At 44.0% G+C, this 18706-nt stretch overlaps 2 protein-coding genes across 2 annotated transcripts; both read right to left on the bottom strand.

Moving 5' to 3' along the window:
* Positions 1–1506: 1506 nt before the first annotated feature.
* Positions 1507–14772, bottom strand: lap3 (leucine aminopeptidase 3). The gene is made up of 14 exons (XM_085782503.1): positions 14517–14772; positions 14210–14316; positions 13442–13496; positions 13243–13348; positions 12978–13137; positions 12717–12881; positions 11508–11666; positions 11281–11405; positions 10752–10840; positions 10555–10657; positions 9796–9875; positions 9568–9680; positions 8863–9138; positions 1507–1759 (listed from the first exon to the last, which is right to left on the bottom strand). The coding sequence occupies exons 1-13, from the start codon at positions 14628–14630 to the stop codon at positions 8952–8954; spliced, it is 1563 nt and encodes a 520-aa protein (XP_085638629.1). The 5' UTR covers positions 14631–14772; the 3' UTR covers positions 1507–1759; positions 8863–8951.
* A 1221-nt stretch (positions 14773–15993) lies between these two features.
* On the bottom strand, positions 15994–18258 carry clrn2 (clarin 2). Its single transcript, XM_085792220.1, has 3 exons — positions 17723–18258; positions 16922–17101; positions 15994–16837 (listed from the first exon to the last, which is right to left on the bottom strand). Exons 1-3 carry the CDS (start codon positions 17973–17975, stop codon positions 16569–16571), a joined length of 702 nt encoding a protein of 233 aa, XP_085648346.1. The 5' UTR covers positions 17976–18258; the 3' UTR covers positions 15994–16568.
* Positions 18259–18706: the final 448 nt, after the last annotated feature.

Here is an 18706-nt window from a genome sequence, read left to right as displayed (position 1 = left end):
CTTTATCAAAATTTGTTTATACCTTGGTATGAATGACAATAAAGGTATTCAAGAACAGAGCAGAAAATCAGAATCTCATGAATCATCTGTCACAGTTAAAAGTGAAAAGCAGAGACATTCACACACTATGTCATGAGCAGCACAACACATACCACACAACACAGCACCACACGCCACAGAGTGCTACGGTATCACTTATCACTGAATGAGACGATGAATGATAAAGAGGCAGCACAGCTGATGCAGCCGAGTTGTGAAACTGCATTCCACTGTGGCAATCTCACGCGCATGTGCCCCACTCTGTCTGTAACCTTTCACAACAGAGTTCATGAATATTCAGCTTTTAAAACATTAAAATGAACTGGGTGTCAGGGAACTTCAGCTGCTGCTTCAAGATATACAGTGTCATGCAAAAGTTTGGGCACCCCTGGTCAAAATTTCTGTTAATGTGAACAGTTAAGCGGTTAAGTGGAAGATTAAATAATCTCCAAAAGATATAAAATTAAACATGAAACACTCTTTTGCAATATTTAAAGCAAAGGACTGTGTAATCTATAATTTCTATGCTTTTTGGAGATCATTTCATATTCCACTTGCTGCCCAAACTTTTGCATGCCATTGTATGTGCTTGAAAGTTATCACAATCACAATCCATGATGTGATTATCTACAGTGTCTTGTCTGAGTGTGATGACTTCAGAAAATGCAATAATTTGGGAGAATGTGTTGTGTGGTTCCAACACACAATAAACACATCATGTGTTTTAGGCTCTGCCAGGACAGTTTGAGAGCTCAGGGACGTCTCTGTCAACTCGTTCCACAGTACAGCATCACAAGAGCAGAGCCATATTGGCTTTATCTGCCTGTGCTTTGTCCCTGGATGAACTAGTTGTTGGTGATGGTGACAGATTCACGCAACAATCTTCTGTTAAAAGTGCAAAATCATACCGTACTTCTATTGCTTGTGACGTATTATGTCATGTAATGCCTTGGATCATTTCCTTAACTCTTCTCATGCCGATCTCAAGGGAATGTTCCAGAGAGATCTCAATGATGTGACGATCAAATAATAGACGTCAGATAAAATCTAACGCAATCAGATTCGCTGCTGATGGTCTACTACCCAGGAAGTACATTAATCACCGGGCCTTCAAATAAATGGAAACATTGTTTTGGTCCAACTTTTCTTCCTTTGATTCTCATGACTTTGTAGACTATTAAAAAAAAATCTGTAGTATCACTTATTTTTTCATTGTTCTGCAAAACATGTAATGTCTGGTTGTCCACATACTTTGTAAAAGCACCACAGAGATGACACTCTGTGCATTTCTGTGTTTAGTTCACAGTCATATTACTTTAATTCTGTAACATATTAATATATTTATTGTTTATTTATTTCTATACTTTAGGAAACCAAAATAAAGAATCCAAAATATAATCTTCAATCTTCATCTGTCTATGTCTATGTGAAAGTTTTCTCTTTGCCACACAGACACAAACACCAAACTAAAACACTGTGTCGAGTTTATTTATGCAACATATAAATTATCTGGACTAGTTTTTTCAGCCAAAATCACAACCATGTGAGGAAGGAAATGTTTACCACATTTAAGTCGAAAATATATATATTAGACTGATGTATTTGTGTCTATAATCAAAGGTCCATCACTGTCACAAAGTAGCTGTACTTTACATTACTATCATTAATTTCTCCAAGGATATTATACAGTTTTATCATGTGTTTAACCCTTGGTATTCAGCTCTCTGTCTCTGTTCTGGCACCTGAGCGCGTAGCGTTGCACACATCACCAGACAGCTAAACATTCTTTAACTCGACTGAAGTAGCTAGGTATCTTCAATGATGAGTAGGCAAGACGTGCTGTCGAGATGAACTCCGTTTTATTGAAGGTACAGCGTTTTTATGACGAGTTGTTTTAATCATGTGAAACTGTAAATAAACCAACACAAAAATAGCAATGAAATAATGTAAATACATCTTATGAAATACAACAAAATATGAGCAGAAATATTTTTTATGCACACAGATTAATCATTCTACTCACACACAAAGCTGCTCCAAGCTCTGCACAATCAGATGAGGCCGAGTAAAAAAGGAGAAGATTTCAACCCATGCGGCCCTCTAGTTTTTTCTTACTTCCTACCACTGATCATGTGACCTGGTTAATCATGTGACCTGAACAACCAATAAAAATGCAAACATCTAAAACACTGAGAAAAGAGCTGCATTCCTCTTAATGACCCATAGGAGGTGCTATAACATTTTACATAATAAAACACATGGAACATCACACTCCCCGCCTGGTATTGAACGCAATACCACTATGAAAGACAAACACTTAGGGAGTTAAGTAAAAGTCTATGTCATCCTAGGGAGACATTAGCACCACCACCTCCGTGATGGGCCGAAGGAAGGTCCTAGAGGTCTCTCCTCTGACAACCTTGAGCTCCACTTTCCTGACCTTCCCGTCGCTCGAAGGGAAGGTTTTTGTGACTAGCGCCATGGGCCACTGGTTCCTCTCCACTTGGGTATCACGAAGAAGCACTATGTCTCCTTCCTTGATGTTGGGGCGGCTCCTCTGCCACTTCGACCGACTCTGGAGCATAGGGAGATACTCGCGTCTCCACCTCTCCCAAAAGGTGTTGGCCAAGTGCTGGACTTTCCTCCACTGCTGGCGATGTAGATCTGCGTCGACGAAGCAGCCTGGAGGAGGAGGACTGCAAACTTTCTGGGTAAGGATCATGGCTGGAGTAAGGAGCGATGGAGCACTCACATCTGTAGAGATGGTTGTCAGAGGTCTGGCATTAATTATGGCGGACACCTCTGCCATGACTGTAGACAGAACCTCGTGAGAGAGGTTGGATGGCTGAATCTGGGACAACATGGAATCCAGAATCCTCCTGGAGACCCCAATCATCCTCTCCCACGCGCCGCCCATGTGGGAGGAATGAGGTGGATTAAAGATCCATGTACAGCCTTCTTTGCTGAGGAACCGGAAGACGTTAGGCTCCTTGTCGTCCTGAAGGAGTATTTTCAGCTCCCTGCCTGCCCCTTTGAAATTTGTGCCACAATCGGAGCGTATCAGCTTCACGGGACCCCGAATGGCGAAAAATCGACGAAGGGCGTTTATGAAGCTTGATGTGTCCATGGCCTCGATCAGCTCTATATGAACAGCGCGCACACTGAGACAGGTAAAGATCACTGCCCACCTCTTGCTGTTAGCGGCACCTCCACGTGTGCGTCGAGTAGAGATACTCCAAGGCCCAAATACATCAATGCCTACGTTGGTGAATGGTGGCTCTTCGCTTAACCGATCTGAAGGGAGGTCAGCCATCTTTTGCTCGGCTGTCCTTCCTCTGAGCTTATTACACGTCACACACTTGTACAGATGTCTCGCAACGCATCTCCTGACACCAACCATCCAAATGCCATCGGCGTGTATCGCTCCCTCTGTAAAGATCCGGCCTTGGTGCTTAACTCTCTCGTGATAGTAGTTGATGAGTAGACCACCGACATGGCTTCGACCAGGGACAATGAGAGGGTGCATTTCTTCTGCCTTGAGAGTCGAGTGACGAAGTCGGCCCCCAGTTCTCAAGAGTCCATCACTATCGAGCATAGGATCCAATTTCCTCAATGGGCTGCTCTTCGGGATGTCCATCCCTTGCTTCAGACAAGACATCTCAGTCTGATATGCTTCACTCTGTATACATCTGATGAGGACCTGTCTCGCTTTGAGCAGATTGTCAGACGTGTGGACTTTTGAACATTGATGCCAACCTTTACATTCTGTTTTTCCTCTTGTACTCTTGGCTCTCATGGTCTCCGCGATGTGGATCAGAGTGGCTATGGCTCTGATGAGAGATTGCCAGGTTGAGAACCTTTCAAATCGTTGAGAGCCCAGGTTTGTGTCGGTGCATGCCGTGAGGTGAGAACGCACTTCTGCATCCGAGTCTGGGTTCACAAGGTCGTAAGATGTCTCCACAGGTGCATCTTCTTTCATGGGTAGCAGCAGGAACTTGGGCCCGGTGAGCCAGCTGGTGGTTGAGAGAAGTTCCGCAGGTACTGACCTAGTCGCTACATCTGCTGGATTCTGACTGGTGGGTACGTAGTGCCACTGTTCAGGGCTTGAGAACTTCCTGATGCGCTCTACCCTATTACTGACATACACGTAAAATCTGCGGGTAACGTTGTAGATATAACCCAGCACGACTTTGCTGTCAGTGTAAAACTTCATGTCATCAATCTTGACATCCAATTCTCTTGACACCAGCTCTGCAATCTCAACAGCGAGGACCGCAGCTCCCAGCTCAAGACGTGGGACCGTATGGACTGTCAAAGGAGCTAATTTAGCCTTCCCAATCACAAATCCTACATGGTCTGTGCCGTTGCTATCCAACACCTTCAAGTAGACCACTGCAGCGATGGCTTTTACAGACGCATCCGAGAAGATGTGCAGCTCAACACGCTGGGCGTTGGAGATAGATGCACTAGTGTAACAACGTGGAGTCTCAAAGTGTTCAAGAGCTTGTAATGAATCTCTCCAAGCGATCCACTCTCCTTCCTGCTCTGCTGGGAGAGGCTCATCCCAGTCGATGGTGTCTTGGGTTAGTTCTCTCAGCAGAAACTTTCCTTGAATGGAGATCGGTGCTACTAGGCCGAGCGGATCGAATAAACTGTTTACAGTAGCAAGGACACCTCTCCTTGTGTAAGGCCTTTCGGTGCTGGAGACCCGGAAGGTGAATGTGTCTTTGCACAGGTCCCAGTTCAGTCCTAAGCTACACTGCATTGGAAGAGAATCACTATCAGGATCGAGTTCCTTCAAGTTCTTGGCGTACTCGGAGGCCGGAAATGCTTGCATGACTGCGGGACAGTTGGATGCAATCTTGTGGAGGCGTAGGTTAGACATACCCAGCATACCTCGTGCTGCTTTGAGTAAGCTGACAGCTTCATTTTCTGATGGCAGAGATGTGAGGCCATCATCTACATAGAACTCTCTATGTATGAACTCCTTTGCTGCAGAGCCAAACACCGGTTCTCCGTACAGCGCAGCTCTTCTGAGGCCATAGGTCGCCACCGCTGGAGAGGGGCTGTTGCCGAATACGTGAACCCGCATCCGGTATTCGACAACCTCATCTGTAGGGTCATTGTTCTTGAACCACATGAACCGAAGAAAGTTCCTGTGATCTTCCCTCACGAGAAAACTATGAAACATTTGTTCGATGTCTGTGGTGACAGCAATCTGTTCACGTCGAAAACGCATCAGAACCCCCAATAATCTATTGGTCAGGTCTGGCCCGGTCAACAGCACATCATTTAGAGACACCCCGAGATGTTTGGCGCTGGAGTCAAACACGACTCTGATGTCACCAGGCTTGCGCGGGTGGTACACTCCAAACGTAGGGAGGTACCAGGACTCTTCTCCCTCCACTAATGGTGGAGCCAGTTCTGCATGATTCTGATCGAAGATCCGTTGCATGAAGGTGACAAACTGTTGCTTCATCTCTGCTTTCCTATCAAGAGTGCGGCAGAGAGATTTAAAGCGACTCAGAGCTTGCTCCCTGTTGTTCGGTAGACGTACTCTTGAAGGGCGGAATGGGAGTGGGGCTACCCAGTTATTTCCTTCGTCAATGAACATCTCTTTGTCCATTAGCTCGATGAACTGTTTGTCTTCAATAGAGGGGGCAATCTCGTTGTCCTCCTCTGTGCGCTGGAAGATCTTACTTCCCAAAGAGTCACCTTCAGTGTGTTGGACTGTCAAAAGAGAAAGTGGTGAGCCTTTGAGACTATGAGGACCGTGAGACTTCTGACTGTTCACAGTGGGCTTCTCCTTAAGAGTGAGATGGTTTGGACAGGGTGTGAAGTGAGAATGACGTCCATTCTCAAGAATGTGAGTATGGAACACGTTAGCATCTTTGGGTTTGTGAGCTGTGCCTAAACAGGCTTCCCCGATGATGACCCAACCGAGGTCCAAGCGCTGGGCGTATGGTGCGCTGTTAGGTCCGTTGCGGTGTTCTCTCACCTTGTGGACCTGCAGAACATCACGACCAAGGAGAAGGAGGATCTGAGCCTCTGGATCAAGGGGAGGAATGTGCTCAGCCAAAGAGTTAAGGTGAGTGTGATACTTGGCGATTTCAGGAGTAGGAATCTCTGACCTATCCTCTGGGATGTAGTTACACTCTATGAGAGTCGGGAGATTTATGCTGAAGCTTCCATCCAAAGTTTTTGCAATGAAGTTTGTGGCTCTCCTCCCAGACATCTCAGTAAGACCAGCACATGTCCTAAGAGTATAGAGTGACTCTGTGCCCTCCAGTCCAAAGAGGTCAAAGAACTCTGATCTAGCAAGCGATCTGTTGCTCTGATCATCAAGAATGGTGTAAAGTTTCACTGACCTGTCTGGTTGACCCTTAGGATGAACTGTGATAAGGCAAATTTTTGAGCAGGAGCGTGGGGCGTTACCCTCTCCGCAAACCTCCGTGCACTTTGAGTTCACAGTAGGAGACTGATCACCCTTCTCCTCCCCGCCGTTCTCTGACTCAGGGGTCTGGCTAAGCCACGGAGCTGGTCCAGGATGAAGAGCCGCTACGTGCTTGTCGCTGCTGCACTCTTTGCACTGTACTGCGATTTTGCAATCTTTGGCATAATGTTTGCTTGAAGAACAACATCTAAAACATATGCCAGCTTCTTTGAGATAAGCCTTGCGTTCCTCGATTGCTTTGGCTCTAAAGCCTCTACAGTGTTTAAGGGGGTGAGGCTTTTTGTGAATAGGACATTGCCTACTAACATCTGGCCTAGCACTAGGCGTCCCTGTGTCGTCGGGGTCAAGCATAGAAGAGACCTCTGTTTTGTGTGAGGAGACGAAGTTCCTAGAGCTACTCATCTTTTTTACTGTGTTGTTCGGCTTCATTATTGTGTCTGCAGAAGAGAACAGAGAGAAACTTGGGTCGTTCCGGATGTAGGCCTCTCTACAGACAAACTCGACAAAGTAGGCAAATGGTGGGAAATGTACCTGATAATTAGCTTTGTAATTACTCCCATGAGAGATCCATTTTTTCCTGGAGATTGAATGGCAGTTTCTCTACTATGGGTATCAGGCCTCTCGCAGTATCCAGGCAAGCCAGTCCAGGTAGGTTCCCCTCACGCTGTGCTGATGCTAACTCTTGTAGCAGGTCGCCGAGCTCTCGGAGCTTTTGAGGATCCTTATTGGTGACCTTGGGAAATTTCTCCAGTCTGTCAAAGAGCGCTTTCTCTATCATCTCTGGAGATCCATAACACTCATTAAGACGAGACCACACCGTTCTCAGACCTTGAGCTGGGTTGCTGATGTGTACTGCTCTGATCCTCTTCACATGTGCTGAAGACTGTGGACCCAGCCACTTGGATAGCAGGTCGAGCTCTTCACTTGGGGTTAGTTCTGTTCCTTCAATGGAGTTTAGGAAGCTCGACCTCCATGCCCAGTAGCTTTCAGGACGATCGTCAAATCTGGTGAGACTGGAGCTGAGCAGTTCCCGACGGACGAGGAATCTGGCAATATCACCAAAGCCTGTACGGTCAGCAAAGGGAGTGTGAGGAGCTTGGTTGCTGAGAGTGGGTGTGAATGGTTGTTGTGGCCTCGTGGGGTAGAAGGTATGAGGGTTAGCATCAGGATCTGGCTTCAATAGGAGAGTAGTTGGAATACGTGGTCTAACATCCGCAGGACCATCGAAGAGGTTTGGAGTGGCACTGCTCAAGATGGCGGGATTGTATAGTTGAGGTTGACTCTGTGGTGGTTCAGTGAGTGGAGGCTTAGAGTCTTCCTGTGAATGACGCTCAACATAATCGTTGGTCCTTTCTTGGGGGGATTGAGGAGGAAGGAGGAAGATGTTGGAAGCTCTGGAGCCTCTGGAGCCTTTCTCTATATCTGCTGCTGTAGACTCGAGAGCTTTGGCTTCTGCTTCTGCAGCTGCAATCTTTTTGTCTAGCTTTAATGTAGCGAGAGCAGCCTCCATTTTAGCCTTTTCTACCAGCAGTTCATTTTCTTTCTGAACAAAAGTTGCACAGGCACGTGCAGCTAAGACCTTAGCCCTAGCCTTAGCAGCAGCTAAGCTAGCAGATGAACTTTTTGAACTTGAGCTGGATCCGCTAGAAACTGACTTGGCAGTAGCTCCCTCTTTAGCTGATGAGCCTGCCTGCTGTCCTTCTGTAGGCGACGTGGCATCCATCTTAAAACGTATAGGGAGATCAGGCTAGCACTGCTGAAGCCGCTAATGAGTTGTACTTCTCTTTTCACTAGCGTGTTGTTGTGTAGAACCCGCTGAATAGCTGTGTTTTCACTGTTCTGGCACCTGAGCGCGTAGCGTTGCACACATCACCAGACAGCTAAACATTCTTTAACTCGACTGAAGTAGCTAGGTATCTTCAATGATGAGTAGGCAAGACGTGCTGTCGAGATGAACTCCGTTTTATTGAAGGTACAGCGTTTTTATGACGAGTTGTTTTAATCATGTGAAACTGTAAATAAACCAACACAAAAATAGCAATGAAATAATGTAAATACATCTTATGAAATACAACAAAATATGAGCAGAAATATTTTTTATGCACACAGATTAATCATTCTACTCACACACAAAGCTGCTCCAAGCTCTGCACAATCAGATGAGGCCGAGTAAAAAAGGAGAAGATTTCAACCCATGCGGCCCTCTAGTTTTTTCTTACTTCCTACCACTGATCATGTGACCTGGTTAATCATGTGACCTGAACAACCAATAAAAATGCAAACATCTAAAACACTGAGAAAAGAGCTGCATTCCTCTTAATGACCCATAGGAGGTGCTATAACATTTTACATAATAAAACACATGGAACATCACAGTCTCTCTGAGGGAAGATCACCGTTGAATCCTGACAAGAGGTCAGAGAGTCTCGTTATATCTTTCAGATTCTGTGTCCATCTCTCAGCTGCTGTGAGTCAGTCGAGCGGCAAACTCCACCAGCGTACGTGTCGGTCTTCCCGACATGCCCTTCCTCAGGTAAGGAATTTCATCTTTGTTACTCATCACGCCAGCGATGTCCAGATGAGCCCAATGAGGAGCCGTGACAAACTCTCTCAGGAATGCAGCTGCCGTGCACGCGCCGCCAGAGCTGGAGAGAAAAATAAAAAATAAAAAAAATCAACAGACATACAACATACAAAAAGCAGGTAAACAAAGTCACAAAGAGAAGCGGTAACACTTTACAATAAGGGTCCCTTAATTAACGTTAGCTAGTACATTATTAAGCATTAATTAATATATTAACAATCATTATTATGTATTACTTAGGATTAGGAAACAGATTAATTAATGTAGCCTATTAGTAAGCAGTTAATTAATGTTTACTACTCAAAGTTAGTTAATACATTTAAAATTTGAATAATGTAATTAGTTATCATTATGTATGCATTACTCAGCATTAATTAACACATTAGTTTATGTATTAATGCTTAGTAATGTACTAACTAACATTAATTAAGGGACCCTTATTGTAAAGTGTTACCAGAGAAGCTCACTGAAAAAGCGGCGGGACACGTACCGGCTGTATTTGCCGATGTTGTTGAGGTCGGCCAGCTGGCTGTCAGTCACCTGTCTGGTGTAGTGCTGGAACAGCGGCATCCGCCACACTCTGTCACCTGTCACAACGCTGGCCTACAACACGCACAAGACAAGACACACGCCATTCGTCAACACAGGAGCTGACAGATAACAAGACGTTGTGTGTGTGTGTGTGTGTGTGTGTGTGTTTATTGTGTGTACACAGTACCTTGTGCAGCTGATCCCAGAGCCAGTCAGAGTTTGTGAATACGCCAGTTGCTGCTGAGCCAAGAGCTACATCCATCGCACCTTGAAGAGCCATTTTAATATTTATGAATTACACTAACATAGCTTTCATTTACAACAATAGAATCACAATTGTAGGAGCCATGAATTGTGTTTTCTGTTAGTTAAGGTTAAGGGTTATTTTTGTGTTGTTTGTTTTGATTATTATTTTGTTTGTGTAAAATTATACTGAGTAGCAGGTCACGTGATTATGGGTAGGGATAACAGTTAATATGTTCACATGCTGGTTATTTTGTTTGAGAGAAAGGCCATACAGTATTTTTATGTTGACCACTGTAGTAGTTGTTTTTCACTGATCACTGTGATTACTTTGGTTTAAGTTTTTACACTTTATCATGAGTTTATCTGCTTTGTGTTTTGTTAATAAACAGTTTGATCTTTAATTCAGAAATCCCAGTGAGTTTCTTTTGTTAATGCGTCGGACATTCGGGCCAAGTCTTTGCCTCTCAGTGGCTCTTTTGGTTGAAGACACTACATATGGAGTTAATGGTAGTTTAGCTTTTAGTCAGTCTTTATGTTTTGTCACTTTTGGTTTCACACCACAGAAACTAACCAAGAGATAAGAATCAAACTGAGAAGACACAGTCTGGTGGTCTGAATCCAGATGTGCAGTGTGCACTTGACACCAAATAGTGTCAGACAAGTTCTGTATGCAAACCACTGAGTTGTGTTGTGTTCTCACCTGTTAGAGTAGCAACATTGACAATGGCCCTGGGCTTGAAGGTGTGTCCGTAACAGAGTGCATCAGCGAGAATCAGCCTTCCCTCTGCATCTGTATTATCAACCTGTATGTGGATGGAAATCAGTTAAAAAACAAACACACAAATACAAATGCACACACACACACTAAATTTACCACTTTCATCATGCGTCCCTTACCTGGATAGTTTTTCCATTCTTGGCCGTCACGACATCACCAGGTTTAGTGGCCTTTCCGCTGGGCATGTTCTCGCACAGAGGAGCCAGACCTGATCGAATGACACACAGCAGACAGGCAGGATGAGAGGTTTGTGTTCCCTTTGATATTTACAGTAAATATTTTATTGTTTAATAGGTGCTGGCTGGAAAAAAAATCATCAACCACTTTGGCTCCACTAGAGCTGGGTGATTAATCAGTTTTATCAATTAATTTTGAATTAATGCACACTTACGGGACAATGCGTCACTGTGCACGAAGCCAGCTGAAGGAATGTGTTTTGGACACTTTCTAAAGATGCTTCCCGATTACCGTATATGTGAAGATAAAGAACTGAATATATTCTACATGAAATGTTAATAGTCTCAGTGCACACCAGTGCAGGTATGCTGGTCCACATCTACTGCAGCTAACTCCCCGACTATGCAAAACTACCTAATATGACACAGCGTCAAATATCCTGAACTGTCTCTTTAACGTCGTGACACTCACCAACAATGTTGACTGGCAGTTTCAGAGCGGCTGCTGTGACGATGGACGCACACACAGTGGCAGCTCCGCCCATGTCGGCTCTCATAGCATCCATGGAAGAAGAAGGCTTCAGAGAGATACCACCACTGCAGCCACACACACACACACACACAGACACGTGACAGGTGAGATATGTGTCGTTTCATTAGATATCCCAGTGAGCTGGAGTGTGTATCATCATGTCTTACCTGTCGAAGGTGATGCCTTTGCCCACTAACAGCAGCGGGGCCTGCGCGCTGTCAGGTGAGCCGTTGTAATGTAGCTCCAGGAAGACGGGGGGCTCCTCTGAGCCTTTGGAGACGCTGAGAAACGCTCCCATCTGTTGCTCCTCTATCCAAGCCTGTGATCTGTATAAAACAAATTGAGACAAATCATCATTCACCTAAACCTCAACTCTCATGCCAACATCAGTGATCTAGCCAGAGACAATCGAGCTGCTAACATGAGTTGCAAAAAGAAATCCTATTCATTTTTTAGTTTGACTACACAGAGCAAAAGGTCTGATTGAAGATGCAGCTTCACATTCCTCTGTGGTGTGTTTGAGTTGGGTTCCTGAAGGTTATAAACAAATCAACTCAGAGTTGACTCATAAGTGCTTCCACATCAGATCGAAGCCATAAAAAACACCAGTTTGATAGATTTGCTCCTCTTTCTGACTCTATAATGTAAAATAAATTGTTCCAAAACCAAACAACAGTCAGTTACCACGACTCACAACTGAGAAGCTGGGACAGGAGGATGTTTGGCATTTCAGCATGAAAAATAAATTACAAGCTGAACCGATTTTATTGTTATTGCTCGCTGCTAGATTTTTGTTTGTTGTTGAGCTCTGGACTTGATGGTCTCTTTACGCCAACGTCTTTTCCTGTTTGACTCTGCTAAAGGAAGGAGAATTCAATTGTGTGCTCTATGATGATTATTTTTTCCCCCAAATCTAGTAGATTGTTCAAAAATGATTTAAATAAATTATTAATTCAGTCAGTTATTGATGTAAAAATGTAAATGACTAATCCATTACTTATTTCAGATTTATATTGACAATGTCTCTACCAATACATGCTCAAAACCTTCAAAATATACAGAATTAATAAAAACCTAATTAGTATATTTCCCCAAATTATCCTAGACCAGGTTGATTCATTAATTCATCTTCCTGCCAATAAGTTTTCCCACAACACGCTACAAAAATAGCCCAAAATCTGGCACCAGCATGTGAGGCAGTTGGCTCTGTGTCTCCCACAGTGGCCTGAAACTCATGATTAGAAAGTAAATAAAGGTCAAAATGCCCTTCAACATTGTGACTAATTAAAGTTCTGTTCCCCTCGTCTTAGCTGCACTTATTCACTTTCTGACGACAGCGTTAAGTTTTGCATCATCAGTAATGATGATTCACAAACCTCTTGTTTATTGTGACTCGTGCAGCATGTGGCGCTAGTTTCTCTTCAATGGTGTTGGCAAAAGCTGTAGGAGTGATGTGATTGGCCGGAGCCTCCATCAGTAGCCGTGCCAGGTTCTGGCCTTCTGCGTACACCAGTCCTCTCTCCCAGCCGGCCAAGTCGGCACTGAGATGAATAACACAAAGCATTGAGTGATATCAATTTACCAACAGTGTCTTAAAGCTCGCCCCAGTTTTTCAGGTTATATTTTTATCCTTCTACCTTCCGTGAAGCTGCGTCGTTACTTTGGTCTTCTTCTTGGATTTGAGTTGGTCGTAGTGAAACAAGCCCAGAACAGCACCTTCAGCGGCCGACTGGGTGTCACCGCAGCCGTCCACCTCCACGTGGGTCACCTCCAGGTCCTGAAGTAACCGGCAGCCGGCTGAGCACACACACACACACATACAAAACACACACAGATATGAGACAACTCCAGTAAATCCTCCACAGATCCAGTGCGAACAATAACAGAGGAGATCCGTCTTACCTGACACTGCTTGTCTGATGTTCTCCTTGCTGATGTCCCAGCTCTCTGCTCGACATACTCCCACATCGTTCTTCCCCAGCCCCACCACTGCCACACAGGGGAAGTCCTGGAGAAGAGATACAGAGTCCATGTCATTACTCTGATGTCCTCATGTCATGGACTTCTGCTAACCTCACACCACAAATCCTCAAGTTGTTACCTTATGGATTCCATAAAATATTCTGCTCTTGCCTTTCTTCAGTGCAGGTCCAGAGCTGGAAAATAAAATAATACACCAAGTTCAAGAAACAAAACAATGAACAGAGGAGACAACAAGTTTGTTTAAGATCAGCATGTGGTTAAGTCTGATTGTTTCCATCATTTACTGACAAACTATTCAGCTGTCAGCTGGGCCTCCATCTATAAATGGCTCTGATCCCCAATCACATCCCTGGTTTGTTGACATGATGTGATTTATGGCAAGAAACCAGCTGGTCACCGCAAGGTCAAGGTTTAAGAGCCCCTAAATCTCTTCCAGATTAAATCAGCTGCTGGAAATCTTTACTTTTCATACTTTACATTGTCAATCGTTAAAACACATTTCTTTGTTTTTATCTTTGGTATTATCTGTCTCTCTCTGTGTTTTATCTCCTAATTATTGTTTTCACTTATTGTATTGCCATTTCCCCCCTTTACAGTCAGACCTTTTTGCATTGTGTTGATTTGAGATCTTTGTATTTATGTGGTTCTATCAACACTTTTTTTTTTTTTATCATGCCCAGCTACTTTGGGTTTTTTCTTGTATATGACTTTACTCTGGCTGTATTTTGGTTTGTCTCAGACTTAACTTCACACTCAATAAGAAATTGTCTGAAAGCCTTAATTCTCACATCGCTACTGAATTAGATGGGGGCATCCTGTCTTGCTTTTCACTTAAACAAACAAACAACACAAAACAAAACCACCCCAACCCTTCATGAAGACTCACATGTTCAGTAGCTCAGAGAGTTTTCCAGACAGGGTTTGGTCAAAACCTGCAGCCGCCTCTGTCAGCTGAACTCCGCCCTCCTGCTCAAACACTCCCAACACCAGACCCTGCACACACACACACACACACACACACACACACACACACACACACACACACACACACACACACACACACACACACACACACACACACACACACACACACACACGACAGGATAAACACACGCTCACATTAACAAATAAAGCTCATAGAAAAACAGGACAGTTGTGAGTCACTCTTGTCTTGTCTGTCATGCTGCTCTCACCTTCCTCTGGCTCAGGTGAGGCTGTGAGGCGGAGAACAACCGGCTGTGGTTCCGGTTCGTCCTCGCCGCCGCCGCCGCCGCCCGCACCGCTCTCCTCACTAGAAGCATCGTCATCTGCTGGACATCAATGGACTGACTGACATAAACATAAACTTTAACTTTGACGATTCAGTTGTTAAAGGTCGTAAACATGTGCAAAACGCAGCCAAATTGACGTAACACCGTCGCGCTCTAATTGCGTCACCAACAAGCGACCGAGGCGGCGGATCACTGTCGCCACCTCGCTGCAGAAGAGAGTTAAGACAAATCCTCTGGCTTTTTAGTCACCCACTTGTACTTACCAACCTAGGTCACTAAGGCACCCCAATGCCCGACACATTAAAAAAAGAAAAAGGCATAGCCTACTCTAGATTTATTGCTGCATTTAACCTCTTAAGGCGTCAAATTTGAGAAAGCATTAAGAACACATGGCAAAATGTGCAATAATAGCCTGAGCCTATTGAGCTCTAACTAAGGAACTTTTCAACCTTCATAAAATATTTTCATAACTTTTGTGATGATACATTGACTTACAACAAGTTGAATGACACCTCTGTCATGGCCTGAGGGGGTCTGTATCTCTTTCTCTGGCACTAAGCAGCTTTGAGGAGCATGGTAGGAACCCTGCTCTCACTTAAGTTTCACTTTCACTTTTGCGAGTCACAACAAGGAGGGAACAGGCAAAACGGCACTTTAGCAATGGATTATGTTTGTGTTTTCACTTTGAAATGATCCACTGGAAACAGAAACTTAGTTTTGATGTCTTCTGTTAATTTTAATGCAGGATATTTACAGGGCTTCACACTAGTGTTCATGGGAAATGGAGTCTTCCTTCAGGCAAAACACTACCGCTTTGGTCCACAGGCGCCGCCAAACTCAACCAAAACTGAAAGTTCTTTAGTACTGCTTTAAAAAAAAAAAAGTGGGGAGCATAGTAGGCTAATATTAAAATAAACAGTAGCCTATGAGTCATGTATTTATTTATTGGTAAAAAAAAAATACAACACCACCATTACCCATTCATGTCATGCACCCCCCTAGTTGCAGTTTGCGCACCACAGATTGAGAATCCCTTCACTAGACTTGGGACTTTATTCAGTTCTGTTACTACTGGACATATATGGAGAAAAAATCATCATCCATGTAGTACACATGCAGCTATAGACAGAATATACAGCAGGAGGTCCAGAGGTCAGAGGCTGAGTTCAGGATATGGGACATTAGTTTGTCCATCAATGTGGGCGAGGGTCAGTCAGTCCAGTCTCAGCACCAACCAACCAACCAACCAACCAACCAACCAACCAGTGATGTGACATTTGGAGTCAATTGTTAATAATATTGTAAAATCTAAAAAGAGTTAAGCTGCGATAGGCTTCACAGCAGGTCTCCACCCTGACTTGTCCACAGTCTCTGTCTGGATGATCCGTGTCTCCTGTGACCCCTCTGGTGGCGTAGCTACATTGGCATAATTTCAGAGGAAAACAGGCTATGTTAGGGAAAGCAGCTGATTATAGACTAATCTACTATTTTTCCAAACAGATACATGTGTCCATTGACTATCTGTTGTTGAAACAATAATACCATCATTTGCTTGTCACATGCTACTGTACAAAGGCTTAGTGACATAATCGTCCTATAGCCTTCGATTCATATTCACATTATTTACATAATATTCGTAGTTTGTTTCCCATGAAAGAACAATGTGTTGTATGTTGCTCTTTGTGGGATTTATGTCCTCTCCTTTGATCTGGATCTTTTTTTTTTCTTCAGAGAAAAATCCCCTGAGGCGAATTTGAGATTTAAAACTTGACTTGAATGTTCATTTCATTCATTCCTTCATTTTTTCATTCCCTCACAGTCCAGGCAGCTTTTTTTATGGAACATGTCAACACTTGTCCAGATAACTGTGACTGATTATAGGACGTCAAGGAGTGAAACTGTGATTATATAACGAGCCTAAGGGTCCAACCATTAGTAATGTAAGTGCTAACATGATGCTCCTTGCGTGGTCTTTCAGTAGAGCAGGTCCAGAGAAGAGATTGTGGGCTCTTCAGGCTTCTTGATCTCTGGTTTGGGCAGCTTGATCCGGCTCATTGCGACCACTCCGCAGATGGCAAAGTGAGTGGCGATGCTGCCTACGCCCAGCCAGAAGGACCAGTCCAGGCTGTCATCCAGGACCACAAGGACAAAGAGGTTTTCCTGATAGTTTGCCACCCGGTCGGTCAGACTGTGGTGCCTCATCGCTGCCAGGAAGCATAAAACACCCAGGGCACCGAAAAAAGCTGAAAAGAAATAGATAGATAAATGTATTATTGCTCAACAGCCAAGAACTGGGCCACAACAAGCGAGTAAATTGAGTTGTATACCAGCAATGAAGTTCCACAGGTAGAGTCCTTTGTGCCCCTTGATGCTCTGGTAGGGCACCTTGCGTGCGTTGTAAATACAGAAAGAGAGACTGACCAGAGCGAAGCCGATGGCCACCAGCAAGAAGAGGATCACCATCACGTGAAGGCCACTGTTCAATGTTCGTATGAGCTTTGGGAAAACTGGACAGTCAGACAGAAAGAGAGAGAAACACACAGTATCAGCCCTGCATTATGGTTTGTAGCCTACAAGTCCAGAAAGACACTAAAAGTCATAGTCCTACCAAATAAATGTACTAATTCTGGCAGTTTCCAGTAATGGAGTATGTCAATTAGTCTACAGTAGGAGTAAATATTAACTAACAGAAAAGATTACATTTGCATATCTTAATTAAACATAAGCTTGTGTATGATAATAAGAAAACTGAGAAATCATTTTATTCCACTGTCTGATTCCACTAGGCCTATCTACAACTCTTCAGTGCAAGTATTTACATCCAATTTAATACTCAAATCAATGCTTTTCATGCTGCACTATTTCATTAACTGAAAATGCATGTTGCTTGTTGTCTTGTGCATCATGTTGTAAAACAAAATTCCCCAAATTCGGCCTGATAAAGGCCTATTTGGTAGTTAGGGAACTCTATTGGACTTGTTTGGCTGAATATCTAATGCTGTTGATGCAGTAATTGAATATCAAACATGTTATATTGTAGTTATCTGGATTAATTTGTTCTTAGTGACTTCATAAAAACACGTCAGGACCCCAACAGAGACTTTGATGTTGTAGCTATTTGATCTTACTATATATTTTGGAGCGCCTCTTCCCGAGCCCGCACTTCTTGCTCTTTCCTCCCTGGAACAAACCATAATAAATATCCCCGATGAACTGGTCCAGCTCCGGGTGTGAAGCGTTCACTATTTCCACTCCGGTTTTGCACAGGATCCGCCCGGTGACCCACCGCTCCGTGGACAAGGCCACGACCAACAGGACGACTGAAAAGACGCAGAGCACCGAGGCCACCGTGAACGTTATCCGTTTCCACAGAGAAGGCATCTTACGAGCCCATGGTGCCTCGACGGTGGTAACACGACCTCCGGCAGCGACCGCGGAGCCCACTCGGCGATCACCATGAGTTTATTCTAGAGTTTGAAGAGTCGAAATAAATCATAATACGACAATAGGAGTCGTTTCTCTAGATGCAATGTTTCCTATATCGATGCTGCATGAGTCACAGTGGTGGAGAAGAAACCGAATCTATGACGGTCAAAGAGATCTCTTACGGGGAGAAACTCTATCCCTGCCCTCAGCTGGGCGCCTGGTTTCTGCTCCCTCTCTCCCACACACACTCCTCTTTATTCAGGGGATGAATTAACCTTTGGGACTTGGTATTTGGAGCAGGGGATGTAATTGGTGACCTTAGTGGTTGAGACTATAAAACCATATGCAGAGTTAATTGTGTCAGAAAGACAGATGTGGTTAATTAAAATATAGCTACACACCAAAGGTCAGGTGCTAGTACCAATGAGTTTAGGCTTTAAAATCCTAAACTTCACATGTTATTGTCACGCTCCACTTGATAATTTAAGTCTATCTGTACACCAAAGTCTGTATCACTGTACTGACATAGGCCTAGCACTTGTTCTCCTCCACATTATACCACACCGAGAACACAATCATGTGGTAGCAAATTGCATAATAATAATGTTCTGTGTAATATACAAGCAATACAAAAATGCTCAGAAAGTGAGAATGTACAAACAAATATATAGGCCACATAAAGGCTA

This window comes from Trachurus japonicus, chromosome 1 (assembly GCF_045865225.1).
Source record: "Trachurus japonicus isolate A0001 chromosome 1, Traja_1.0".
Lineage (NCBI taxonomy): Eukaryota > Metazoa > Chordata > Actinopteri > Carangiformes > Carangidae > Trachurus > Trachurus japonicus.
This window is presented reverse-complemented; position numbering and strand designations above follow the sequence as displayed.